We start from the raw sequence: 27,818 nt of genomic DNA on the forward strand, positions 1-27,818 counted from the left end.
ATATCACTCCATCCACAACTTTCACCTCAAAGAAAACAGATCCTTATTTTAGTCTTGTGTGCTCTCAGCTTGAATCTCTAAGAGTCTAACAATTTTTTAAATGTCACTAAAACAAATATAAATTAAAGTAAGCATTACAGCGTTACCCACTTTATGGTAAAGGTAAGGTTAATTGGTTAACTTCCTGGAAAAGTTAAACCTCGGTGCTAAGAAGCTTGGCAGTAATATTTGGGAAAAATATTTTCTTGCTCCATTGTTAAGTTATTTGGTGGTGGGGGAAATGTGACAATTGTGGTAAAAATTATTTCCTGCATTGCACAAAATAAGTTGTCAAAACATACCTAGTACCATTTCTAACAATGATCACAAAGCATGGTGAAACAGCAGAAAAAATGATTAAAGCATTTAGTTCTATTAGCTGCTATGCACAATGCCAAGAATCATAACATCAATGCACAGATTATATAATGACAAAGGTGTGTTAGTAAATAGATCCTATGGCCACTTTAGAAAACAGCCAATACAAAATGCCCTAGATTAGAGTTAAAAGCATGACAACGGACAAAGAGATCATTTCGGCTAACAGGTCAAAAACATCTCCCATCTGACACAGCACATTCAGCTTCCTGATATAGCTGTGGGTTTTTTTCACTATTAAAACTTCATACAAATCAATGCCAAAAATGAACATAATTAACATAGCACTGTAACTTACTGAGGTCCTGGTTTCTTTTTAGAATATGAAACTTCACAAATTCAGTATAAAAAAAAAAAGGACTGACGCATGTAGAAGAGGTTGTAAATCAAATGTGGAAAATAAGAGCATCAAAGCTGAGCCAAACAGCTCAAAGACTGGGAAGGGTTTTATGTATCTAAACCATAGCGCTTAGAGACCCAAGGAGCAAGCAATTGCTGGTGGCACCAGAGTCCACACCACAGTGTCAGGTTAAGAGGAATTTTATACTTTTAAAATATTTTAATAAAATTTTGCAACTTGTTTTTTCATAAGTATTTTACATGTGTCATCTTTTCACAACAACCTGCAAAGCTACCAAATCAAGGATTATTCTTCTGATTGCTGAGAATATCAAGATAGAAAAAGATCAACTAAGTTGCTCACTGCCACAGTTAATACCAGAAGTTATATCTGGACCTCTAGTGGAAGACCCTTTCCAAAACACCAGGTACACAACAGGATCAATTCAGGTAGGGCTTAAAAATACAGATGCCTTGACCTACTGTGGTTTTTAAAAGCTCTCTAGGCAATTTCTATGTCTATGCAACAGATCCCATTACCAAGTACCAGGGTAGAAACCCTATCTCAGCTTAATCTCAGCCAGCCCACAGCAAGTCTTCTAAAGTTAATTGGCCATTGAGCACTTGGTCCCTTTGTTAACAGTCACTGATGACAATGGTGGTAAAAATATAATGTGTTTTTTAAAGCCTCTAATCATAGCATGCCCACGAGACCAAAATATGGGGTGACTACTCAATAAACTCAAAGCCTTTCCTCAGTAGTTTATCATGATCATATACCCCTTAATGGCACATCAAGGATAATGAAGGGGAAAAACACCTTAGAATGTCACCACCTGATACACCCACTTTAGAAAAGGAAATTACCAACAAAATTAGGAATTAAGAATGAGCTAGATGATCAATGAGCTAGATCTTTGTGGAATAACATGGGTAGCTCTCCAAGACACACCACTGAAATTTTTTTAAAAGCAAGCTGCAGACCAATACACAGTATGAGACCATTTATAATATTTGCACCAACACACAGAACAATACTCTGTTGTGTATGGGTCAACAGAAAAACATATACAATAGTCTAGAACTGTGCTGTTTAAGATAATAGCCAAAAGCCACATATGTACATTTAAATATACATTACTTCAAATTAAATAAAATAGAAAATTCAGCTCTCTCGGTCACACTAGCCACACTTCAAGTGATCAAGAGTCACCTGAAGTCAGCAGTATTGCACTGGACAGTATAGATCTGTAACATTTCCATCACCACAGAAACACCTACTGGACTGTGCTGGTCTAGAAAGATATAAATTCAAAACGGTAGTTGGCCTGGCTGGGAAGTGGGGATTTTGGGCAAAGGTAGGAGGGGGGGATAGAACAAGGATTGAAGAATTCCAGCCTTATCTGTAAATTTTGCTTACATTTTTTTTTATTTTAAAGAAAAAGCACTTTTGAATTCCTGTGCAATTTAAGTAGTTTTAAAAACTAGAAAGGCAGACCTTTAAATATCCTGCTAGGAGCTCTGGATTAATATGTGTAATTATTACAAATATTCCAAAGTTCTGAAAAGAAATACAAACAAAAAAGCCAAGCATAGCTGATTAAACCAAAAAGGTTAGTGTCTGGGGAAAGACATCTTTTTAAAAATGGATTAAGAGAATTCAAATGAAGAAAACAGGACAGCCCACAAGTACAAACGAGAAATTGGGTGGGCTACAAGTAGTATCTAAAGATTTTTCTAGTCAGTAAGTTCTTTGGAACTATAGAGGCATTGTGGGGTTAGTGGAAAGAACATCTATAGGCTTGGGAGTTAAATAGATAAGATTTGAATCTTAGCATTCCTTCTAGTTGAATGCTTATAAAGAAGTTATTTAAACTCATCGGTTCTCCATTTGCTCATCTGTTAAATGAGAAATGTTTAACTCAAAGCACTGTTGTGAGAAGTAAATGAGAGGTATGTCAATTGTCCAGTACAGTCCCCGGCACATACTAGCTACTATCTGAGAAATACTTACTATTATTTACTATTATTTTAAAATTTCAAAATGGACAAAGTCAAGCCACAATTGCCTTGATAAAATGTAGACTGTATTCTAAAACCAAGACCTAATTTTGTAAATAAAGGAAATACCTCAAAGTCATTTCCCTTTAAGACAGGAGTAGGACAAGGCAAGTTGGTGATAATCTGAGAAGCCAAAAGAATCAACATATACATCTATTATGTTCTTCACATGTCTTACCTCATTAATACTTGTAAGTAGTACCATTGTTATCCCCATTTTATAGAGGAGGAAACTGAGGCACAGGATTGCTACATAAATTTTCCATGGTTACATAGTTAGAAAGTGGTTGAACTGGGATGCAAATCTAAGCAGTCTATCTATAAAGCCCACTCTATCAAGCACTGCACTTTATAGATTCTGACAGATTACATGACTGCAGGTCTGGAAAATCTACAAGAAATAATCTTAATGTACTAGCTGTAATAAACCAGTAAGATCCCAAGACATAACCTGTATACTATTAACATGCAGCTAAAATATACAATGTGAAAACAAAAACTACCCACAACAGAGACAAAAAAAATTAAATAACTGGCCATCAATCCAGCCCAGGATGCAACAGAGTTAAAGAAAAATTTAAAAATTGAGCTCTGGGGGCACCTGGGTGACACGGTCGGTTAAGTGTCTGACTCTTGGTTTCTGCTCAGGTAATGATCTCGGGGTCCTGGGATTGAGCCCCGTACCAGGCTCCACACACTTGGCATGGGATCTGCTTCAGATTCTCTCTCCCTCTCCCTCTGCCCCTCCTGCTCATGCTCCCTCTTTCTCTAAGATACATAAATAAATCTTTAAAAAAAGTTTAAAACTTGTGCTCCTGGACACAGGAAGATTTCACTAATAGTATGGCTGACAACATGCCTTTTAAGGTAAAATACAGATTTGGTTGTATGCTGACCAGTCTATGCTTTTGCTCCTGCTGTCCCCATCCCTATACCTGGAACCTCTCTCTCAGGGCTTCCCCTCCTTACTATTTATCTGATGAGAGGCTACTCAATCTTTAAAACCTAGCTTCTAACTCTTCCTTATGTTTAACAACTTTAGGAGGCTAAGGTTACCACCCAGCCATTATGCAGCACGAGAAACATCTGTGTCACTAAAAGGCTTCGCACATTAAGAACCATATGGACAGCATTTAGGAGGGCTGAGGGCACTAATTTCTCAGTGTTGCAAATGATTATTTGGTTATGGTAACATTTATGGCTCAGTGAACTACTGATCTGTTCTGAGTCTAAATAATGTTCTAAGAATACTTAACACACAAACAAATAAATGAACAAACAAGTGTTTACCCCAATATGGAAGAGGGCGCTAACAGGCTTGTGGTCACTGGTTTTTAGTTCCATGTGACTCCGGTAATGAAGCTGATTAACATTTGTTCCTCTCCAAAGAATCCGGTCACACCAGGCTGGAACCCGACATTTTCCACTGCAAATAAAGAAAGAAAGTATAAAGGGAACATACCACACAAGAATGTAATACCTACCACATTGGTTCAGACCTGGGTTAGGCCATCTTTTATATGCTTGCCCCTCCCTAATGATCCCAACTATAATATTCCCTACTATATTCAAGCTCTGTAAAGGGTCTGGGTCTGCTTGTTTGCCATTGAATTCCCAACCTCTAGCACATTATCTTGTGCAAAGTGGGTGCTCAATGAATAGTTATCTAATGAATGAATAAACAGCGCTCCCAAAATTAGCATTACATCTTCAACAACGTTGCCCCAGGGGAAAATATAATAGCCCCTTCTTAAAATATCCTCAGAAGGTCAGGATTATATCCAGCACACGTTGCTCGATGAACTGCAATGACATTTCACAACGGATAGACAACTAATAAAAATCTAAGAATCCAATCCTATATTCCAAGACTGGGCTTAATTTCTGGAGATAAGTAATAGTAGAAAGTTCCCCTTTAAACCTAGACTTTCATGACAAGTCTAGCTCCTTCAAACAGAGATGAACTAACATCTAAGCATGCAAGTCTAAACATATAACAGCCTATAGATTACCAACGTTAGGAAAAAATCCCATTCATCATTTTATTAAGATAAGCAACACCTTGTACACCTGATCCAGAAGGTGACACAAATAAGTTCTTATCAGTAGCTCTTCAACTGACTCTCAAGTCAGGTGAGTGGGAGAAACAAGGTGAAGTGTACAAGATCTGTCAGTGTCACTTTTCACTTGCTGACCAGTTCCCTCAGGGCACAGGGGTACAGACTCCTCTCCACCCCACCCTAGTGCTCTGAGTCTAAAGAAGCTGAATATACCCAGAGATGTTCTTTCTCTTTGAAGCTTCTGGGCTCAGCCAGCTAGGACACCATAGGAAACAGACAGATAGCAGGTAGAGGACAAATAGTTACGAGGAACATACTGACAGGGGCGCTTTGCTGGGGGTAATTAGGAAATCAAAGCCCCCCCCCCACACTAGACAATGGTTCTTAGCTTTCTCTGGCAGTTGCAGAGGTTGGGCAGGTATCAGTATTTTTTTTAAAGATTTTATTTATTTATTCGACAGAGATAGAGACAGCCAGCGAGAGAGGAAACACAAGCAGGGGGAGTGGGAGAGGAAGAAGCAGGCTCATAGCGGAGGAGCCTGATGTGGGGCTCGATCCCATAACGCCGGGATCACACCCTGAGCCGAAGGCAGACGCTTAACCGCTGTGCCACCCAGGCGCCCCCAGGCATCAGTATTTTTAAAAGTCCCCCAAGAGATTCTAATGTGCAGTCAGGACTGAGAACCACTGTGCTGGAAGAACCTTTCATGGCTCACTTTCTGGTGTTCTGAGTTAAGGAGCTGAGAAACAATTTGGAAAGAAACATTCAGAACAGGACAATCAGTAAGGAAATAGGGGTGGAATCAGGAAGGTAAAAATCTAAGCAAGTCTGTTTAGATGACAGAAATAAGGCACTGCAGGCAGCCCATAAAACTTCAACAGTCCTGACATAGAAGTAATACTTTCTTAAGATAAGCTCACCTTTGAGTACACATGAATTAAAACTCCTCTGTAATAGCACTGAGCCATTAAGCTTTTATATCTGCTTCTGGCATGACTGAAAAAATTCCCAGCCCTTCAGCAACATAGAGGGATAGAAATAAGACCAGGCCTGAACCCACTCCAGGAGGAGGTTCTTGTTACTTTACCTGGAATCCCATCGGTCTGTTTTAGAGTCATACTTATAAGTGGGGATAAACTTGATTTCACCTTCGGTGAAGTCAGCAAAAGCTTTTTTCTGTGTGCGCTGAATATTTAGCTAGAGATAGAAAGAAGCATCACATAAGCAGGGTAACACCATCTTAATACAAGTGATAATCAGGTTGATCAGCCATTTCTAACTATCTAGTTCCACAGCCTTTGCAACTGTCAGATACATAAATAAAATTTCTGTACCTTGTGAAATAAAATCTTGCCATTCCCATAGCATCTAAACTCACCCACAGATAGGATGCTCATTATGAGCACATCACTAACTTTTTATTGCTAACAGTCATCGGGTAAAATGGAAAAATGAAATACGAATAATCGTTAAGTTCTCTGAAGTTGGACAGGAACCATCTACCACAATTTTAATTAAAAAAAACAAAACATACCAATGTTGAATGGATAACTCCAAAAGCCAAATTGTTACGGATCATTCTGAAAGTTATCCTCACTCAAATACTTCACCAGAATTACATAAGACTCAGAATTTATTCAAACTGTACCCCTTTTGGAAACATGACAGAGGAAGAAATGTAAAGAAATTCGCCAGCCAACCTCAATATGAAGAAAGATACAGCAAAAAAAGGCTCACTATAAAAAACCACTCGACTACAAAACTCCTAAATTTTTACTATGTCTGAAGGTCAAAAAGGCTTACATAAGGATTTAAAGACATTAAAATCAAATTGAAGCATTTTCTTCCCTCTATAAGCATTCACTTTTAGCAACCAGTATCCATAAGCTGAAGTAAAAATTCAAGTCATGTGCCAGGTTCCAAGGCAAATTTACAGAAAACTAGGTTCCTGAATATCAAGTTTTATATAAATGTTACCAAATCAATGCTTTGCCCACAGGTTTTAACATTTATAAGCCAGATATCCCCAACTTCTCAATCAGTTTCCATTAGACCACAGTCTGTTATTTATCCCAAACTCCTCTTCTGTTCTTCCGAATCCCCTCACAGGGCCTCCCTCTTTTACCTCCACACTGCTGCTAAGCCCGCCAAGTAATCATAGAACAACTTTCCCTGTTCCATCTGCCAAACCATATCAACATAGCTGAAGGCCCACTTCCTCCAGGAAGTACTCTTCAATTAACCCCACCTATTCTCCAACTATTTATATAAATCCAAAATCTCTTCTTCATAAACACAATGAACAAAAGTTATATTTACTTTTTTATCTCCCCTGTTCTATCCAAGCAGCTAATAAAAGCACTACAAACCTTGTGTGTATTTGCTGCATTGCTAGTAACACCATTTTCCCAGGACAATGAGACCTTATCCCTAGAGTAAGACACACCTCCCGCACATGTATCTCATAAACCTAACAATTTTATCTGCCATCTAGGAAAGTACCTATAACATGAAAATTTACTTACCTGGTCAAATTTCAAGAGTCTCTGAAGATCATTCTTGTTAATAAGACTCTTCACTTCACTGGCATCAGGCATACAAAGTCTATAGTTCAAATCTCCCAACCAGATGACAACACTGAAGATCAAGAAATACATGAACAGGAGTAGCAATAATTAGCATAAAAAGTCAATCAGAAAATTGAGAGAAGAAAACTAGGTAGATGATTGATAAGGATTCATTTATCACTACCTGAGACAAAGGGTTTAAGCTGTAACTTATCCTCTGGAGGGAGTACACCTGAGAAGGACTAGGGATTACCAAATAGGTGGGAAGATAGGCACTCCATACATAAAGAACAAAGATAGGGAAATACAGTGTATATGAGGGATTCAGAAGCCAAGGAGTTAACTGCCTAAAAGCAGCATGTAGTTTATTTGCTGGACTAGTGCCAAAATTTTGTCTGGCTGCCTGCCAGGTCTCCAGGGGAAGAGAATCTGAACATTTTCTGCCTCTCTGAGCCCTGACATTCTGCAGGCTCTCCACTAAGGTCTGCGTGGTCTAAATGACAGCTCTCCCAGCCAGGACCCTAGCAAAAGGAGGCCCACAGCTCTCCACTATAGCCAATCTGCCTATCTCTGCCTCAATCCACAGTCCAAGTCCCAGGTAGGAAGGAGACTGGCTTGCTACAGGATACTCAGGCTCCCAATCACGGCAACAGGCCCCTAGATATGCTGAGAGCCCCCATAGGGGAGACCCTGAAATTATAACACTAAAAGGGATTCTCCTTTTTTAGCTATTGTGGACAATGCTGCTATGAACATTGGGGTGCATATGGCCCTTCTCTTTACTACAATAGCTAAATTGTGGAGGGAGCCGAGATGCCCTTCAACAGATGACTGGATTAAGAAGATGTGGTCCATATATACAATGGAATATTACTCAGCCATCAGAAAGAACGATTACACAACATTTGCAGCAACATGGACGGGACTGGAGGAGATTATGCTAAGTGAAATAAGTCAAGCAGAGAAAGACAATTATCATATGGTTTCACTCATTTATGGAACATAAGAAGTAGGAAGATTGGTAGGAGAAGAAAGGGAAGAATGAAGGGGGGGTAAACAGAAGGGGGAATGAACCATGAGAGACTGTGGACTCTGGGAAACAAAGTGAGGGCTTCAGAGGGGAGGGGAGTGGGGGATTGGGATAGGCCGGTGATGGAGAGTAAGGAGGGCACATATTGCATGGTGCACTGGGTGTTATACGCAAATAATGAATCATGGAACATTGCATCAAAAACTGGGGACGTACTGTATGGTGACTAATATAACAAAATAAAAATAAAAAAAGAAAGAAAACGCTCCCAGTTCCCCATTCCAGTGTGGCTCTCCCCACCTCTTTGACAAATTATTAGACATATGCTAGAATGTTACAACTTTTAAACATTTTCTACATTCCATATTAATCCCTACCATTTTTTTTGTTTAGAATCTATTTTAGCTTATTGTTTTATCATTCAGTAACTTTTTTCACTTTATGCATCCTATTAAAAGTTACATTTTTTGTGGGTCAAAAAAAAAAAAAAAAGGGATTCTCCTTGTGAGCTATCTCAAGTCCTGAATGGGTCTCTCTGCCAATCTTAAATGCAACATAAAATTTCTGGAATTCTGAGGAAATAAATTTAAGGAATTTCAGGGCAACTTTTTATTAATGTCAAGGCCTTGACTTTACTAACATGAAACAGAATTGTACGTTATCCTAATTGTTGAGACAATACGGAAACAGGTCAGTATCGCTACCCTTCCCTACTCTTTCCTCAATTACCCTACTCTACTGATTCTAATATCCTATTTTTTGTTTTCCTACTAAATCCCATCTCAAACCACTCTCTCAGAATTTCAATTACCATTATTAATTTTTGACAATTAATCATTTTCTACCACCCATTCCACCCCTTAACTGATTTCTGCTTCTATCCTTATTAAGTCCTATTCTCCATGAACCTTTCTCTCCTATTATCCTATTGACCCATTCTTGTCTAAATCTCCACTGCCCCTATTCTTAATGATTCACAGCCACTAAAAAGAATATATACGTGTATATATATAAAATATAGTACATACATAATATAGACATTTACATAGGTAATGTTGTACACACACACACACACACACACACGCACACACTGGCTTGGAAAGAGACCCACAATAATAGGACAATATAGTTCTATATAATAAGCGTGCATGTGTTTTTATGCATATAGAGAAAGGTCTAGAACAGCACTATTCAAAGGAAATAAAATACACATCACAGATGTAATTTTAAATTTTTTAGTAGCTGCATTTAAAAGGTAAAATAAACAAGTAAAAATAACTTAACAATAAATTTCATTTAACTCAATATATCCAGATCATTTCAACATGTAATCAATATTGAAAAACTGAGGTATTTTACATTTTTCCTACTAAGTCTCTGAAATCCAATGTACAGTTTATGCTTACAGCACATCTCAATTTGGTCTAGCCACTTTCAAGTGTCCAATAGCCACTAACAGCTACTGGCTGTCACATTGGACAGCATAGTTCCAGGATACACAGCAAACTGTTAATAACAGTTTCCTCTGAGAGACTGGCTGGGGAGAGCAGAGTGATTTCTACTTTTAATTTTATCTTTTATTACATTTACAATGAACATTTTGATTTTATAATAAAAACTGACTCTAGCTGACAGACACCTCCAGCATTACTCTTACATGGCCACTAACAGAACTAATCTTACCTCCGATAGCAAATCTGATTTCTCTGCCTCAATGAATCTGCTATTCCTTAAAAACCCTCTCTTCTTTGCGACCCCAATCCCTAAATTGTAAACCTTCATTCTTCACAGTTTCTGATCCATTTAATCTCTTCTCAGCCCCACTATTCAAAGGCCAAAGGAGATTTAACCACTCACTCATGTTTCATGATGTTCAGCTGTGGGAGGGTCTGATTTGGGACCACAAAACTCATGCGTGAACAGATGTCCTTATAATCTTGATTCCTTCTCTCAAAGTCCTCCACATGGGCAGCCAGGTGGGAATTGACAATGCAAAAGGTAGTGTTGTGAAATACAAATCTCACAGCTACCCCACCTTTGTTTCCCTGTTAGCAAGAGTAATTACTCACAGTTAGTACAAAGACACAACTAGCAGTTAAACTTCACATGGACATAAATAATAATCAAGCTCATTTCCAAAGTAACTCGCCATTTTCCCCATGATTCCAGTTCCAACTGTTTCTGCAGCAACATCACGGATATATCGCCACTGGTCCTTTCTGGCAAATATGAGGAGCATCATCCCGACAAGGCGGACTAGTTGAACCTATGAGTTCCAGGGAGTTAGAAAAGGTTTATGTTAATACCACTCTTTGCCACACATCTAGTCCCACAACTAATTTTCCACCAAGAAGATATTAATGATGCTCAAATCTGAATCCAAATCTTCTAATTTCCCAGTGGACCCCATACAAAGGAAACAAAATTTCTCTGAGGCAGCTCTTATCTGACTCTGACCAGTAGGAGTTAAAAGTCTTTGGGGACATCAGGGGCGCCTGGGTGGCTCAGGTGGTTAAGTGTCTGCCTTCGGCTCAGGTCATGATCCCAGCGTCCTGGGATCGAGCCTCATGTCAAGCCCCATGTCAGGCTCTTGGCTCAGCGGGGAGCCTGCTTCTGCCTCTCCCTCTGCCTCTCCCCCTGCTCATGCTCTCTATCTCTCTGTCTCAAATGAAAAAATAAAAAAAAATAAAAATAAAATCTTAAAAAAAAAGTGTTTGGGGACATCAAGTACATTCAGCTCTAGGATCCATTATTTTAATCACTTGTTAACCTACCACGAGTAGATAGAATTAAAAAATCAAATAAAAAAACCCCTATCCCAGCTTGTTCCTTTTGCCTCTCCTTCCTAGTTTCTGATTTCCAATTTCTTAAGAAATTAAAATTTATAAAATAGCAATATTTTTTACTTTGATTATTTTAAGTCTGAGAACTAGAGCTAGAGATATGTCTGAAATATATAAGAGGAGTAACACCTTCAGGATTTTTATTACCTATATCAACTGTTAGAAGAAGTAAATGAAAAATATTCAGGTGACTGCTTTTAAAGGGCTTACTACGGTAGCCATGTAATTTAAATAACTGTTCTGGTAGCCTCTACCACATGCTTTCTAAAGACCAACAAGTTGGCCCACCTTGCTAAAGTCAACTCTACTTTTGATTTACAACAAATTTTAGAACTCATTTAAATTCTACAACACTTCTTGCTGTTTCCATTCCACAGCATACCCTATGCACCCACATGCTTAAAACTACTTTTCTATAAAGCATCCTGTTCTGGCCATGTCAGTGAATAATTCTGATCTTAAACTCTTACTGTTACCTTGTAAGTAATTATTGTAAGCTAGTTATCATTCTGAGAATAAAATTCTTCTTTTCTCCTAAAAGCTACCTAAGCAATGAAAATATAGAACTGGAAAGCTTAGGAAATTTTTTTTCTAGAAAAATAGGTGTAAAGAATTAGTCTGCCCTACTGAAGTATTACACACAGGGAAGAAGTCAATTAAACCATTCTTTTGGAACAAGTTACAGTTAACAGAATAACTTCTAGGGAATTCTATTTAGTTGTATATTAAAAAAGAAAATTAAATGCAGCTTACTTTCTTATACTTGGCTTTGGAATGCAAACCCCTCTCCACAGCCATGGACCACTCTTGTTCTTTCACAGATTCAAAGTAGAAAAAGGCTTCTGTGCTCAAGTCCAGCTCTTGAAATCTGAAAAACAAACAAGAAGACATGAGATCTATACATGTCCCATAATTATCTCTGTCTACCTCCTTACCCATTTTCTGAGACATTAGGTGAAAAGGGAATGGGGAAAGAGATAAATTTTTATAGAACTGCTCTACTGACCCAGGTGATCAGTAAGGACAAGCAGCTTTCTTTTTCAAAAGACCCTCTATAAGTATATGCACAGGCTATACAAAATGAATCTTAAAAAGGAGGGGCACCTGGGTGGCTCAGTCGGTTGAGTAGCTGACTCTTGATTTCAGCTCAGGTCATGAACTCAGGGTCCTGGGATCCCTGTTCAACAGAGAGGCTGCTCAAAGATTCTCCCTCTCTCTGCTCCTCTCCCTGCCCCTCCCCCTGCTCATGCACTCTCTCTCTTTCAAAGAATAAATCTTTTTGGGGGCGCCTGGGTGGCTCAGTTGGTTAAACAGCTGCCTTCGGCTCAGGTCATGATCCTGGGGTCCTGGGATCGAGCCCTGCATTGGGATCCTTGCTCAGTGGGGAGTCTGCTTCTCCCTCTCCCTCTGTCTCCTGGCTTGTGCTCTCACTCTCTCTCTGTCAGATAAACAAATAAAGTCTTTAAAAATAATAATAATAATAAAAATATTTTTAAAAAAGTATATGCACAGACTATGCAAAACATAAACAAAAAACAAACAAAAAAAAACTCCACAAGGGATAACAGTGGAGCTTTGTTTATATATCCTAGGAATAGTCACTGTTGGAATTGACCTCAAGACTGTTTCTATTAAGAATGCAGTTTTCTTCGCATTTTGAGAGGACTAGATGTTTCCTTTCAACATTTCAGGTATCATCCCTTTCTTATCTCACAAATTTGAACCACAAGTTAATTCTCACATATAGTCTATAGTGAGTTTTTACCAAACAGTTAAAAAAGAAAAAGGAGAGCAAAATGTCATGTAAACTAATACCAAATATATAGCCAAAAGGAAATTCCAGATGCGTTCTTTACCCAATGCAGTAGATATCAGGAGGATTTGAATCACAGTTCAGCCAAGGTTCCAACTCACTATCTGGAGACTGGCCATTCACGTTCCACGTTCCAACAAAAAATCTAATACACAATACCAAAAAATTATTTGAAAACAAAGGTCAAGTATGAACCAATGAAGTTTTCTCATCACTTTTATACAAGGGTATATTCACAATAAGCCAACATAATTTCTCAAAATGTTTTGTTATATACATAAGAAACACCTCTCACATGTAGAACACAAAGGCAGTGGGCTTAATTCTCCAAAGTTTACATTAGGTGAACCCACAGAAAGGAATCAAGTCTCTATTTAAAAAATACAAAGCTAATTGCTCTACCACATTTCTTTTCAGTTAAACTCCACCCAAACTTATACTTGAAGGGAGAGCTTGTAGATGGGAAAAAGGTATCTTCATGATGTAAATACATCTAATGTGGATAACTGTTCCATAAGGAGCTGTAGTTGAATCCAAAAACTCACTTCCCGAAGGATTACAAGGACATCTGTGTAGGAAATTCTGTTGAGGCAGATACACAGTATTAAGGGGGAAAGCAGAAGGGAAAACTCATAACTGTCTTAACTGTTTACATACAAAAATAAGCATCATGGGGAATATGAGGAACTACAGGTTTTAACACAGGGATATGGTTATAATTGAATTAGAACAAATAAGGCATACTGGGATAGCAGATGGGACCGGAATCTTGGACTATTAAGCATACATGTTGTTCACAAACAACAAAGAGAAGTGTTGCTGCTTTGCACACCAGAATATATGCCATGCCACACCACACACACTTGGTCCAGAAAAGATACCAATAAATAAATGTGAACTGAGAAATATGATATAGAGGAAAGAATCCTCTCAATCAAGAGGACAGGGTGAAATTTTCTTTGGTTAACTTACCAAAGTAAGTAAGTTAAGCTAGTGGTAATGGCAGACATTAATCTTCCAATATTGGTGAGAAAAAATTCAGCAGGCCAGAAAGATAAACACACTTGCTTAGGGAATGTGCTAGGGGATTATTCTCTAGTAGATGTGAGCCTGATTTGGTTCTGAGTGTCTAGAACCATTAGTAGATATAGTATCATTTGTAGTTAGAAAATCCAAGGGAAATTGTAGCATTTGTGTTATTTTGTACATGTATGTTATTGACCAATATAGAGACAGGGGCTTGAGCCAGCTGACCATTCCTTTTATCATGCTTTGATTCTTAATTAAGCTAATTAAACTAATACCTTAAAAAACAAATAGCCATTATATGCCGTACCTCAGTAAGTAGAAGAGAGACTAACCTGAAATTCTGAATGTTGACATATTCTTTCTCTCGCTTTGCCAGGATATGTTTGATGAGACCCTCCCGCTGCCCAGCCTGGGTATTTGGTACAAAGAGCTTCCGCATGGTGTTGGTCACTTTGGGCTGTTCCTTGTTAGAAGCTTCCTTGTCACGTGGAAGCCTAGCAAATAAATGAGAATTTCGAAAGTGAAACTGCCTATAATAAAAAAGTCTCCTAAATGGGAAAAATATTTTGACATAGGACTTACATTCTATTCACTGAAGGGGGTGGGGGTGGGGGTTCCCGATGAATCCCTGTAGGATGATTTTGTAAATTAATTTTCTTGTCCAAATTCATAGATGAAAAATTATCCTCAAATCCAAGAAGCCCTGAAGTACACAGAACCCAGAGTCAAAGGGAGGGAAATAAAGATACCATCTAATTTATCCAGGGTAGACAGAGCTGTGCTTTGATCAGTGGTTTTGATTTGATCACTATTTGCTCAATGGCATTACCAAACAGAAAGGTACCATAAGGATACCCTGAAGAACTTGACATACTAACTGGAACAATAGCAAGTTACATTAATTTGGAATCTGAATGGTAACAGCTAACAGTTATTAAAGACTTAGCATAATGCCTGTTTGATAATAAGGGATTATATCATTATCTTCATTAATCATCATAAAGACCCCAAGAGGCCAGTACTATTAAAAATCTTCCCATGTTACAGAAAAAGAAATGGAAGCTCAACATTGTTGAGTAACTTGACCGAGGTCATACATAACTAGCAAGTCACAGATTTGGGGTTTAAACCCAAGCAGTTTGGCCCTGGAGCCTGCAATTTTTACCACACTGCTAAGCAGGCTCCTGAGGAGCTAACATGCCACAGAAAGGATCAGGAATGAACATCAGTCAGTGGCAATGGACTCGGTAAAACCACTCCATAGGAGAAGGTGTCTCAGACTGACATTAATCCACATTATCTAACTGTCCAGATAAAATCTATTTACTCTGCAATGATCACAGCAACCAGGCAAAAGAGAATTTTTTCAGTACCTGAAAAAACAGAAGGCTTGTCCTTAGTGTCTAATTTCTGGTACCAGCTAGATGAGTCCTTTTGCTCTGGAACAAGAAGTTGTGACTGAGCTAAAGAGATAAGAGTCATGGTCAGAAACAGGGGAGCCCTATCATTGAGTGAAATTTACCATAACCAAAAGCCATTCACTCAGCACTCCTCAAATGCAGGGGCTAGCAGCATTCTTTTTTTTTTTTTAAGATTTTATTTATTTATTTGACAGAGAGAAAGACAGCGAGAGAGGGAACACAGGGAAGGGCAGAGAGAGAGGGAGAAGCAGGCTTCCTGCCGAGCAGGGAGCCCGATGCGGGGCTCTATCCCAGGCCCCTGGGATCATGACCTGAGCCGAAGGCAGACGCCTAATGACTGAGCCACCCAGGCAACCCAGCCAGCAGCATTCTTGAATATAAAGGAAGAGACTAAGAGAATGAGGGCAGCTCTGGGATCATCTGGGAGCAGGAGGATTATAGTCTTCAGTAAGCTGTCCATGCCATGACACTGAAGATTCTGGAAAATGGCCCAGTGTCCTTATAGCTGAATAGACTTGTTCCGTAACCTAATCCTGGGTTCGTTCCCGAAGGCAGAAAAATCAGCACTGAAGACTGAAGGGGTGAGGTACTTGGCTAATGGCTGCTTGCCTCTGCATCAGCATGTCAGAACTTCACTGCCATTCAAAGAGCAGAAAGAAAACTGCTGAGTCTTGAGTTACCCTCCTGAGCAGCAAGGACCTCCGAGAGGAACTTCAAACAGTGTTCCTCATCAGGGATTTCAAAGTGCCGCTCTCTGGTCCGGTCCCCCTGAATCCGAATTTTGCAGCCACCTAAAAAGAAGTGAAATCCACACACATATAGCTATGGAATACATGCTTTTTTGGGGTCATACTCTCAACTTATCAGTTTAACAGGAGAAGGTCCAGATCACAAATATTCTAAGACCTCTAATGTAGGAAACCTGTCTATAGGATCAGGGGATTTGGTTGGGGAGTGCAATACAGGGAGGGAAATCTAAAGGGCTGATGAACTGTGTCAATAAGCAGCCCAGTTACGGTGATATGATACATACTAAAATCAGTTTTCCTATGTTCTGATATATCTCCCCAATGTCAATGCAGGGACCAAATTCTAACAAAAGATCACTTCCCCAACCACCCTCCTCCCATCTCCCAGCTGGAAATTTCTACCATTTCAAATCCAGATTATATATTAAGAGTATTTGAGCATAAAGGGAATAAAGAAAACAAGATGGTTTGCTCCTAGGTATAGACTGTACCTAGGCAATTGAATTTACAAACTAATTAAAAAATAAAAGAATAGTGGGATTGGTTTGAATTATTTTGAAAAGAAGTACCTATACCTCATTACCTCAAGTAAAAAATGCATATCTTGAATAAATGTACGAAAGCAATATAATGACCTATGACCAGGAGTGGTCTAGTTCAAGCATAGCCAACTGGAAAACAGTATAATTAGCAGCAAAGTGATCTAGGACATTAGTTTCTTACGTATATAACATACTGTCTCCCTTTTTCTGATGCCCTAGTTATCATATTTATCAATCATCTGGATATGATCATCCAGGAAACCTATGTACTTGTTTATATTCTTATTTGAACTGATTTAGTACATATATTGCTTTCTCATGCCGCTGGAAGCCATAAGTTCCTTGAGAGCAAGAGGTGGGCTGTACATACAGGTAATCCAACACAACACTTTCGATGATCTCCCAGGGTTGTCTGGGACCAAAGGGCCTCTCAGGACTCAGGACTTTCAAAGCTAAGTCTGGGAAAGTCCCAGGCAAACCAGGATGATTGGTTACTTTACTGGTGACAATGCTGTCAGACTTCATGGACAGAAGGCATTTAATAGAAGACTGTTGGACCAGACTCCCTCACACTTATAAATGACAAAGAGATGAGAAAATTAAATAAAATCCACTTCTGAATCTCTCTTGCCTTTGCATTTCCTTATGTTTCTATCTTCACAGGTTTAGTGATTAGACGAAAAGAGATAAAAAATAGAGAAAAATGTGAAAAAGAAGGCACCCAAGTGGACCACAGATAGGAAAATTAGTGAGGGTGTTATCATAAGGAGAAGAAAAAACAACCGGCATGAATAAAGGCTGTCAATAATCACAGCCTTGAAAATCAGGGAAAACCTCCTTTGGGGTACAAGCAGTCCTCCTTTTCTCAGATATTTTATATAAAAAATTGAAGAATATTAAAAGGTCAGTTTCTATCTGATAGAAACTTAAACAAGAACACATAATCTCTCTCTCCCACAACCCTTGAAAGATACATTGTAGCAAATATAAAAAAACACACTGACTCATTTAACAGAAAACTCCAGAAACTGCTTACAAAATAATACTGGATACTCTCTCACCATATTGTGTGGGAAAGAGGACAAATTACCCCATGACTCAACCTTCTACTACTCTTCCTTCCAAAACCCCCTAGCCTCTTTGTGATCAACACTCCTATATCCTCAAACTTCTCCTCTGAACATTCCCTGCATCTCTCAGTAATTCTCAAGTATGGGTGCATTAGAATAACCAGAGGCATTTTTAGAAAACAGACATTTGGGTCCCACCCCAGCTCAATAAAGCAGAATCTCAGGGGGTGAGGCTCAGGCACTGGTAGTTTTCAAAATACTCCCCAAGTAATTCTAATGTGCATCCAAATGAAAAATCAAAGAGTCACCTGTGAAGTGGTGGCTCCCTGGATGCTGTTTATGGTCTCTCACACCCTACGGAATTTTAGACCAGTGTCCTTACTTGTCCTAACACCATCTCCAGACCATTCCCTCTTCTCCTCCCTCAGGACAAATCTTTTTTCCCTTTCAGTTTACCCACTGGGTTATACCGACTTCTTCCCTTCCCTCCTCCCTCTATGAGATCATGTACCATCCTCACCAAAACTTCTGAATCCAGGATTCAAAACCTGACTCATAAGACTTCCTCTCCACTCAAACTCTTGCCTTAAATTTGGGTCCCTTACAAATTAGTGCAGAAAACACAGTCAACATCTTCAACTTCCTCATCCAATGACCTTGGCCCATCATCTCAGCCACCTACTCCTTCAGTCCCTACTGGGATTTCCCTCAGTTGTACTCTGAACCTTTTCATCATAGAAACCACCACCCCATAAATCTCTAATTCAAATACCCCATTTTGACCTGTTACTTCTAGCTTACTTGCTCATATGGGAACCTCCAGCAATTGATCCCTCTACTTTCTTAATATCCATTCACTCACTCCTGCTTTCACTTCTTATTTTATCAAACCGATGTCATCATTAAACTCTGCTGCAAAAGCCCAGAACTGTCTTACCACCCTGTTCCTCCACAGCACCTACCTGGTTAACTTTCAAACCTCAGAAATTCAACTAACTGCCTTACTGCAGAGGGAGTAAACACACACACACACACACACACACACACACACACACACACACACCTATTATTATAAAATGATCGCTAGCCTCAACTGGACCCTCTATGATAGAAAGTCATCTAAGTTTCCACAGTCAACTAGTCTCCCACTACTACCTGGAACAAGCATTTCACACCTCCTCATTTATACTCAATTTTTGGATCCTTTCTTCTCAAACCCTATCATTCCAAGTGGATTGCTTCACCTCATGCTTCAGAGAAAATGGAAGCCATCACATAGAAACCTACCTGTATTTGTATTTAACTTCTTCTTTCCCTTCTGATATAAGGAAGAGGAGTCCTCCTATCAAAGGCCACCTTCTCTTTGAATTATAACCCCTCCAATTCTCTCAGGAACCTTACACTCACAATCATTCTCAAGACACCTCCCCCCAATATCTTTAAACTCCCCCTTTCACAGGCTCCTTCCCATTAGCATTAAATTGTGTTCTAAATCCTATTTAAAAAAAAAAAAACCTTCCTAGATCCCATATTTCCCTCCAACTCCAGTCCGTCTCTACATTCCCCTCCACAGTAAAGCTTTTTTTAAAAAAAATATATATTTATTTGTCAGAGAGAGAGAGAGAGCACGCGCACAAGCAGGGGAAGCAGCAGGCAGAGGGAGAAGCAGGCTCCCTGCTGAGCAAGGAACCCGATGTGGGACTCGAACCCAGGACCCTGGCACCATGCTCTGAGCCAAAGACAGTCGCTTAACTGACTGATCCACCCAGGCATCCCTCACAGTAAAGCTTTTTTAAAAAACACATAGTCACTACTTACTCACCTCCCATTTCTCTTGTTAATCCACTCCAATATGACTTTGGCTCCCACAACCCTTCTAAAATAGCTTTGTTAAGGTCACCAATAACCTCCAAATTGCTAAAGCCAATGGATCCTCTTCAGTCATCTTATTAGACCTATCAGCAGAAATCAATAGTTGACCACTCCTTAAATAATCTCTTCTGAAGGCTTCTATGATACTATACTCATCTAGTTTGCCTCTCTCTTTTTGGTCACTAATTTTTTAGTGCCTTCTGAGGTATCTCCTCCTCTAACCTTTAAAAAGCAGGGTTCCTTAGAGTTCAATCTAAAACCTTTTTCTCATTTGGTATCAGCATTGTCCAATATGGTAACCAATAACCACATGTGACTAATGAGTACTTGAAATGTGCCTAGTGTGACTGAAGAACTGAACTTCTAATTTTATTTCTAATTAAACAGGCACATGTAACCAGTAACTACCATATCTGATAGCACAGCTCTATTTCCAATCAAATTATCTCTCATGGTTTCAAATACCATCTATATGCTTGTGGCCCAGACCTTTCTTCTGAGCTTCAGATGCATACATTCAACTGTCAATTTATCACCTACAATCAAATGTCTCAAAGAAATAAACATGTCTCAAAGAAATAAACATGGCTAAAACTGAATTCACGACCCCTCAAAGGAAAACTCATTCCTTCTGCAGTGTTATTTTTGCAAATAGTACCATCATCCACACTCACGCCAATAACCTAAGATTCATCCCTGACACTTTTCTTCAACTCACTACCTATGCCCAAACCAACCTCTGCTGATTTAACCTCCAAAAACATTTATCAAATCTGACCACTTCTCTCCATTTATACTGCCACCATACTCATATTCTCCAGCTTAAACTCTTTAAAAAAAAAAAGATTTTATTTATTTATTTATTTATTTATTTATTTATTTATTTATTTATTTTTAAAGATTTTATTTACTTATCCCCTCTGGTCTCAATTTATTTTTTATTTATTTTTTTATTTTTTTTAAAGATTTTATTTATTTATTTGACAGAGAGAGACAGCCAGCGAGAGAGGGAACACAAGCAGGGGGAGTGGGAGAGGAAGAAGCAGGCTCATAGCGGAGGAGCCTGATGTGGGGCTCGATCCCATAACGCCGGGATCACGCCCTGAGCCGAAGGCAGACGCTTAACCGCTGTGCCACCCAGGCGCCCCCCTCTGGTCTCAATTTAAATGTTATTTAAAGAGGCCTTCCCTGACCAGGTCACCTAATTTAGTTAACCCTCTTATAAACTCTTTGTATTTCTCCTTGATAGCATTTATCAAAACTTCAACTATGTAAGTATCTACGCTTAAGAGTTCAAAGTCTGTTTCTTGTACTGATTCATGATACAACATGACTATATTGCTTTCTGATATATCCCTAGAGCCTAGCACAGTGCCTAGCACATAAAAGGTATTCATGTTTTGTGGAATGAATTAATGGATTATAGGCATCTAGACTAAACAGCACAGAAGCAAGAACAAAAGCAGGAGCAGCTATCTTCTCTATGTTATTCTCCTATTGATCCTGTAGCACTTAGAACAGTGCCTGGCAAATAGAAGGCACTCAACAAATATTTGTTAAATAATGAATAAATAAGGGAGGATTTAATATTGGGAAATTAGAATAATACAGTTCATCAATAGGTCAAATAAGGAATAATAATATAACCATCTCTAAAAGCAGTGTAAAGACATCTGATAAAATTCAATATATATTTATGATTTTAAAAACTACATAAACTGGAAATAAATGCAGTTTCTTAATATGGTTTTTAAAAAACCATATCAAATCAACAGGTAATCATGTCCTCGACAATGAAGCACCACCTAAGGCATTCTTACTGAAAATAGGAGCTAAACAAGGATTATCATCATTATTTAAGATTGGTCTTAAAATTCTCATTGGTGTAATGAGACATGAAGCAAAACTAATAGTTACAGGTACTAGAAAGGAGACAAAATTATTATTTGCAGATGAAAAGGGCTATCTATCAAAACCAAACAACAAAATAAATAGCACCCCTAAAATTTTAAACATATTTCTATAAAGTGGCTGGATAAAAGATAAATATCTAAAACTCAGTAACTATAAGTTAGTAGAGTGATATACCATGTTCCTTGACAGTGTCTTAATTTTATAAAGGACTTAATTTAGTAAAATTTGGCACAAACCTATGGTGAAATATTAGTCATTAAAATCATGTTTTTAAGTAATTTTAAATGACATGGAAAAAGCTCACAATATAATGTTAAATGAAAATGCGGCACAAAAACTACATATAAAGATTCCAATCACATAAAAACATAAATAAAAGACTGGAAGGTGATACATAACAATGTTAACTACAGTGGTGATCTCTAGATTGCAGGAGCATAATTTTAATTTGATACTTCAAACTTTTCTGAATTTTCCATATTGTATATAATGAAGATATATTTATTACCTCAATAATCAGAAAAAATTATTTTAAAAGGTTTAATACCAACATCCAGATAATGGGAAAATACATATTTACGTTAAAATCAGGCCAGCCTAACAAACCCAGGGCCTCCCTCCCGCAACATGCTATATGCTCTAAAGGCTTATGTATGAAGCCCAAAGATCAAGATAAAACCTGTTTCACTGCAAAATTACTAAATGGGCAGAAATAACAAAGGATTTTATTCAAGTGGTTACTGAACTATTACCCTGCTATGATCCAGTAACTCAAACTCTGGACACAGCAACACATGGCTAATTTCTATGTAGAAGAAGCCAAAAGAACTAATGCCATAAATAGGTGTTTATAAGAGAAAAGGCACAGCTCAGTTTAACTTTTCAGTTTTGGATCAAATATCTTTTTCTACAGGTAGAACAGGACATTTTGGAATCTTATCTTGACAGCAATGTCAGTCACTGCTGAACTGTTTTTGCTCAAATTTTGCTTTTTTAGTGTTGTTTCTGGTTTCTCCTTTCTAAGCACAAGAAGACATAGATAGTAAGTTACTTGCTCTCTTGGATACCTGCAGAAATCAGCAGCTGGGTTTATTTAGCTTTTCAGAATCAACTCTTAAGACTTCTAAAATCCATGACCAAAGAAAAGAATAATAAAACCCAAATCAGAAAAAGCCTATCTATTTTTTTTTAAAGATTTTATTTATTTACTTAACAGAGATGGAGACAGCCAGCGAGAGAGGGAACACAAACAGGGGGAGTGGGAGAGGAAGAAGCAGGCTCATAGCAGAGGAGCCTGATGTGGGGCTCGAACCCAGAACGCTGGGATCACGCCCTGAGCCGAAGGCAGACGCTTAACCGCTGTGCCACCCAGGCGCCCCAGAAAAAGCCTATCTAAACTGTTCAATACAAATTAATGGTGGCAAGGACAGGGACTGTTTCTAAACAAAATTATGTATAACCCATAGCCCCAAGCTAAGAGCTAAACCCCACTCATTCAAGGACTCAAGCAAGAGATAAGGCAACCAGTTTGATTTACATTCATGTGGTCACAAACTCTTTTCCATAGCAACCACCCAGTAGTCAAGGTAGCATTCAAGTGCCCATTTTCTCCTCCCCATAACACAGTACAATTAGATGATAAACAGAGAACAGCTTGCACAGAAAGTCAATGATGATTTGCTTCAAACAGATAAAAATGAGAAAACTGAAACAGTGAGAAGGAAGACCATGTTCTTTCTGATAAAGGGATGCCTTGAGGGGATGGAGCTTAAATAAATGACCAAAATAATTTTAAGGAAAAAGAGGTAGCCTGAGACAAGCCAGGTATCTCCAGTACAAGAGGGACTCTATAGCCTCCCAAAATGATATAATGAATGAAGGAAAACATTATGATTTCATATGCAAAAATAAAAAGCGACTGAGAAAAAATTTTAAAATATAACAGCAGTTAAAAAAAAACATAAAACCACTGATGGCAAAAATACTGATGGCTCAAAGAAGTTCACCATTAGAGAAGCAGATCACATCTTCAACTTTTTAAAGATTCTTGCCAGCCACCTGGCTTTTCTTATGTTTACACTAAATGTTTTTAGGGGGAAAAGTTAATTTGTATGGCTGCCTTAAGAAAAAGAAGAATACAGGATAAGATGGTAAAATTAAAATGTGCCAAAAAGGGGTCTTAATATAGTGGGTATTCAATTAAATATATGTTGAATGAAAATAAACTCCATTCAGAATGGTACTCACTGTTAGAAGCTATATCAATCAAAAGAGTTTCTTCTGCTTCTGAGGGAAAAGAAGAAAGAACAGGATTAGGGAAGAGAAAACCATTCATTACAACTAAAAGAAGCATATGCCTAAATAAATAACTGCTTCTCTCAGTCACCACTCCTAGGTCTTAGAAAACATTAAAAATCCTTTGCTTTTTTGTTTAGCATTTTTAAAAATGGATTTTGGAAGCACTAGGTTCTAAAGATTATGAGCAATTCAACTAAAAGAAAACTAAACTGAACAAATAACCAAATGGAACGCCTCAAAGCAAATCAAGGAACGACAATAGTAGGCAATATAAACATGTTAATTCAAGTGAAGGTGAGTTTAATTCCACTAAACTATAACACACTGATTTAATATAATCTAACTGTGTCACTTAGTTAATTCTTTTTTTTTTTTAAATTTATTTTTAAGTAATTTCTACACCCAACCTGGGGTTTGAATATGTAACACCGAGATCAAGAGTTACATGCCCTACTGACTGACCCAGCCAGGTGCCTCTAAATAATTCTTTAAGAAAGCCAAGGGGCACCTGGGTGGCTCAGGTGGTTGAGTGCTCAACTCTTGATTTCAGCTCAGGTCGTGATCCCAGGGTCATGAGATAGAGCCCTGCATCCGGCTCCAACTGGCTCTGTGGGCTCTGAGCATGGGGCTCCCTCCTCCTCTGTCCCTCCCCCACTCTCTAAAAATGAATAAAATTTTAAAAATCTAAAAAAAAAAAAAAGCCAAGGAAGTGACCCCAAAGGCCCAGAGATGAATTACTTTAACTCAGATTTTGTCTCTGAAAACCTCCCAGTGATCTCATTTCCTCTGCCTCTGCCCCATTTAGGATCAGAGAATACCTTAAGCTCTTGACCTTCAGGCTACAATTAATACCTGGGGTCGGGCCTATCAGACCCAACAAGGAAGTATAAAACAGGGCAAAGCACAGTCTCTAAGTTCAGAGTTCTCTTTTCTCCCAGCTGGCTCTCCTGGACTTCCTTCCTTACCTCCAGTGTCTAGATGCAACCCATCTCTTCCTCTCTGACTTCCCTGGATTTGGCCAACAGCACCTGTAAGACCCTTCTGGCTAGTTGAACTCTGGGTACTGACTCCTTAGGATTAGCCTGGATCTACCCTGGCCAGATGGAGTAGTCTCAGCCTTTCTAGCTCCCTTACAAGCTTGGATTGTATATTTGGCCCCATTGTTCAGTTACTACAATAGTTACTGGTAAGTAGTTAAGTTGTCTAATATTAAAAAAATAGCTTCAATATTCTCACTAGCATGATGAAGCAAGGGACAATAGGGCATCAGGACATAAGTACTGTAAGTTCCCCACTGTTCTTCAGTAACTTTAATTCTTTAAAACCCAAGTATTTATAGACTTATCAAAATAGATGCACAGGTTGGGAAATAGAAAAGATCTAAAAACTCAAGGAAGTAACTGTTCCTTTTGTTATGGGGAACTACCATGTGTGCACACACATATTTTCTTAGATTACAATCTAACAATCTACCATCTATTTCTTATTAAAAAGAATACTAAGAGAAATAGGGTAAAAGTGGCTGTAGAAATAGTACAAAAGGTACAGAGTTAATAAAATGCTAAAACCTAAGGTCATGTTCTTTGGCTTTTCACCTCTTTAAAGGGCTAGGTATGTAATAAATGGTGCTACACCATGAAAAGTGAAATGACCACAGCAACTTACTATGGCTTGTGGCTGCCTTGTTCAAATATGTCCCTCTCACACAGGGCAGGCTAAACGGATGATTTCATTCTTCTATACAATGTGGATACTATTCACTGCAGGTATTTTTAATTGTTAATATATATTGTCTTAAAAACTCATACCCATTTAGTATTTCTACTTACAGGAATAAATCCTATTTAGAGATGTGCAAGAAGATTTATGTACAGAGATATTCATCACATTACTATTTAAACTAGTGAAAAAAACCCCAAATGTCAAACACGGGAATAACTACATTACGGGCTACTCATAAAATGGCACAGTATATACCTATAGGATGGAAAAGCAATCATAATATGAGGGCATGCAGAACACACAGAAGGGAATGTACTTACTTTCTTTATACTTTTCTGGTCTTCCCAAACTTTCTACAGTATATGTATTACTTTTGTGATAAAAAAAGTTCAATGCAACTTAAGAAAAAAAAATCTATGTAAGGTAAGATTCAAGTTTTTCAAAAAGCTACAGCTGATACAGAATGTTTCTTTCTGATGATGCCAATGAACCCACTGGAAACATAATGCATTTGTTCTCTAGTAATCAATTTCCCTTCCAGAGCAATGTGAGATAACAGAAGCAACACCTCCCACACAAACCTCCCAAATTTTGAGTTTCATTGTAGCAGATGAAACAACAGATTTTCTGTTCTTTGTCCCCAAATTTGAGGGCAAGAAGCCAAATATTTCCTCCTTGGAGTCAATTTTCTTATGATTCACCAATGTCAAGGTCTGAGAATCAGCACAATTGACTGTAAGGTATTAAAATCTGGTAAGGCTTATTGCCAAATGTTTCAATTTCAAATAGTGTGGGGAGAAAGTGCTGAATGTGTGTGAATCCAAGTGACTTTAATACTTTACAATGAGCAGTGTGTTTGTTAAACCCAAGAATGTCATTTAGATCCACATATAGGTGCATAAGCATAAAAGACTACCTACATAAGTAACAGACTACATACACCTCTAACCCCCAGCCAGGGAAGCAGGTGAGACTATATCTGTATGTCAGTACAACCCTTCAGCACTCACAAAGCATTTACCATCTTCTCAATAGTAGCTTAGTAATGTTATCATTTTATGCAAAGAGTAATGCATTTCATTTTATGTGCAGTGACAAATTTAAATATGTATGGTATTACACAATGCGATAATGACCAAGGAAAAACATTGTAAAACTAGCTAGGCAATTAAAGCTAGTACCTTGAACACATCTGAAGTGGCTATTTATAGGAATGATATCTTGAACATGCTGTTCCTTCTCGCGCAACTGGATTATTAACCTAGGAAACAGAAGAATGCATCAACGAATAGCTACTGAAAAACTGAAACATTTAACAACAAAATATATTGCTGTGTTGTTACACAAATCTAGTCCATTTTTATTAGACTTACTGTATCTTATTCCCTGCATCTGAGCATCATGACAGCAAGAAATTGCTCTAGATCTAAGAGGATATTAGTGATGATCAATATCTGAATACCCACACTGTCCTATGCCATAAAGAATATATAATAGTCTATGTCTTAAACACAGCTTACGATCTTAAAAACAAGAATTATAGTGCATTCGCATTTAGAGTATGCATACCAGAGTGAAGAGTAGCTAGGTGTGAACTCCATGAGGGCAGACTACAGTTGTCTTTTCACTATAGTATTTCTTTCTCTTTTTTTTTTAACATTATTTACTGCTGGTTTTTTTTTTTAAGATTTTATTTATTTATTTGACAGAGAGAGACAGCCAGCGAGAGAGGGAACACAAGCAGGGGGAGTGGGAGAGGAAGAAGCAGGCTCCCAGCGAAGGAGCCCGATGTGGGGCTCGATCCCACAATGCTGGGATCATGCCCTGAGCCGAAGGCAGACGCTTAACGACTGCGCCACCCAGGCACCCCTCACTATAGTATTTCTAGCACCTAGCATAATGCCTGGAACTTAGTACTCACTCAAGTTTGTTGAATAAATGAATTAGAAATTTCATAAATTAGCCTTCAGATTATATTCCCAAGGGTTTTTACCAAAGAATGGTTCTATCTCTACAAACAAGTATACAGGTTCATGGAGAAGTAAAAAGAGGTGCCCAGCCAGCTGGATC

The 27,818-nt window shown here is 38.3% G+C and overlaps 1 protein-coding gene across 6 annotated transcripts in view; it reads right to left on the bottom strand.

Annotated features, from left to right (window-relative positions):
• Positions 1 to 27,818, bottom strand: part of OCRL (OCRL inositol polyphosphate-5-phosphatase) — a 55,887-nt gene that overhangs the window by 22,732 nt on the left and 5,337 nt on the right. For 3 of the 6 annotated variants that reach the window (XM_087860002.1, XM_045793839.2, XM_045793838.2), the window contains 13 exons: positions 26,930 to 27,009; positions 23,976 to 24,014; positions 16,262 to 16,372; positions 15,534 to 15,623; positions 14,743 to 14,863; positions 14,493 to 14,654; positions 13,175 to 13,276; positions 12,072 to 12,186; positions 10,625 to 10,741; positions 10,333 to 10,520; positions 7,404 to 7,515; positions 5,966 to 6,075; positions 4,108 to 4,243 (listed from right to left, as the gene is read on the bottom strand). In XM_087860002.1, the coding sequence (XP_087716128.1) occupies positions 4,108 to 4,243; positions 5,966 to 6,075; positions 7,404 to 7,515; positions 10,333 to 10,520; positions 10,625 to 10,741; positions 12,072 to 12,186; positions 13,175 to 13,276; positions 14,493 to 14,654; positions 14,743 to 14,863; positions 15,534 to 15,623; positions 16,262 to 16,372; positions 23,976 to 24,014; positions 26,930 to 27,009 (1,483 nt within the window). The remainder of the gene's footprint in view (positions 1 to 4,107; positions 4,244 to 5,965; positions 6,076 to 7,403; positions 7,516 to 10,332; positions 10,521 to 10,624; positions 10,742 to 12,071; positions 12,187 to 13,174; positions 13,277 to 14,492; positions 14,655 to 14,742; positions 14,864 to 15,533; positions 15,624 to 16,261; positions 16,373 to 23,975; positions 24,015 to 26,929; positions 27,010 to 27,818) is intronic. The other 3 variants (XM_087860003.1, XM_087860005.1, XM_087860004.1) reach the window with 3 other exon arrangements.

Source organism: Ursus americanus, chromosome X, assembly GCF_024610735.1.
Source record: "Ursus americanus isolate L20-20 chromosome X, mUrsAme1.1.p, whole genome shotgun sequence".
Lineage (NCBI taxonomy): Eukaryota > Metazoa > Chordata > Mammalia > Carnivora > Ursidae > Ursus > Ursus americanus.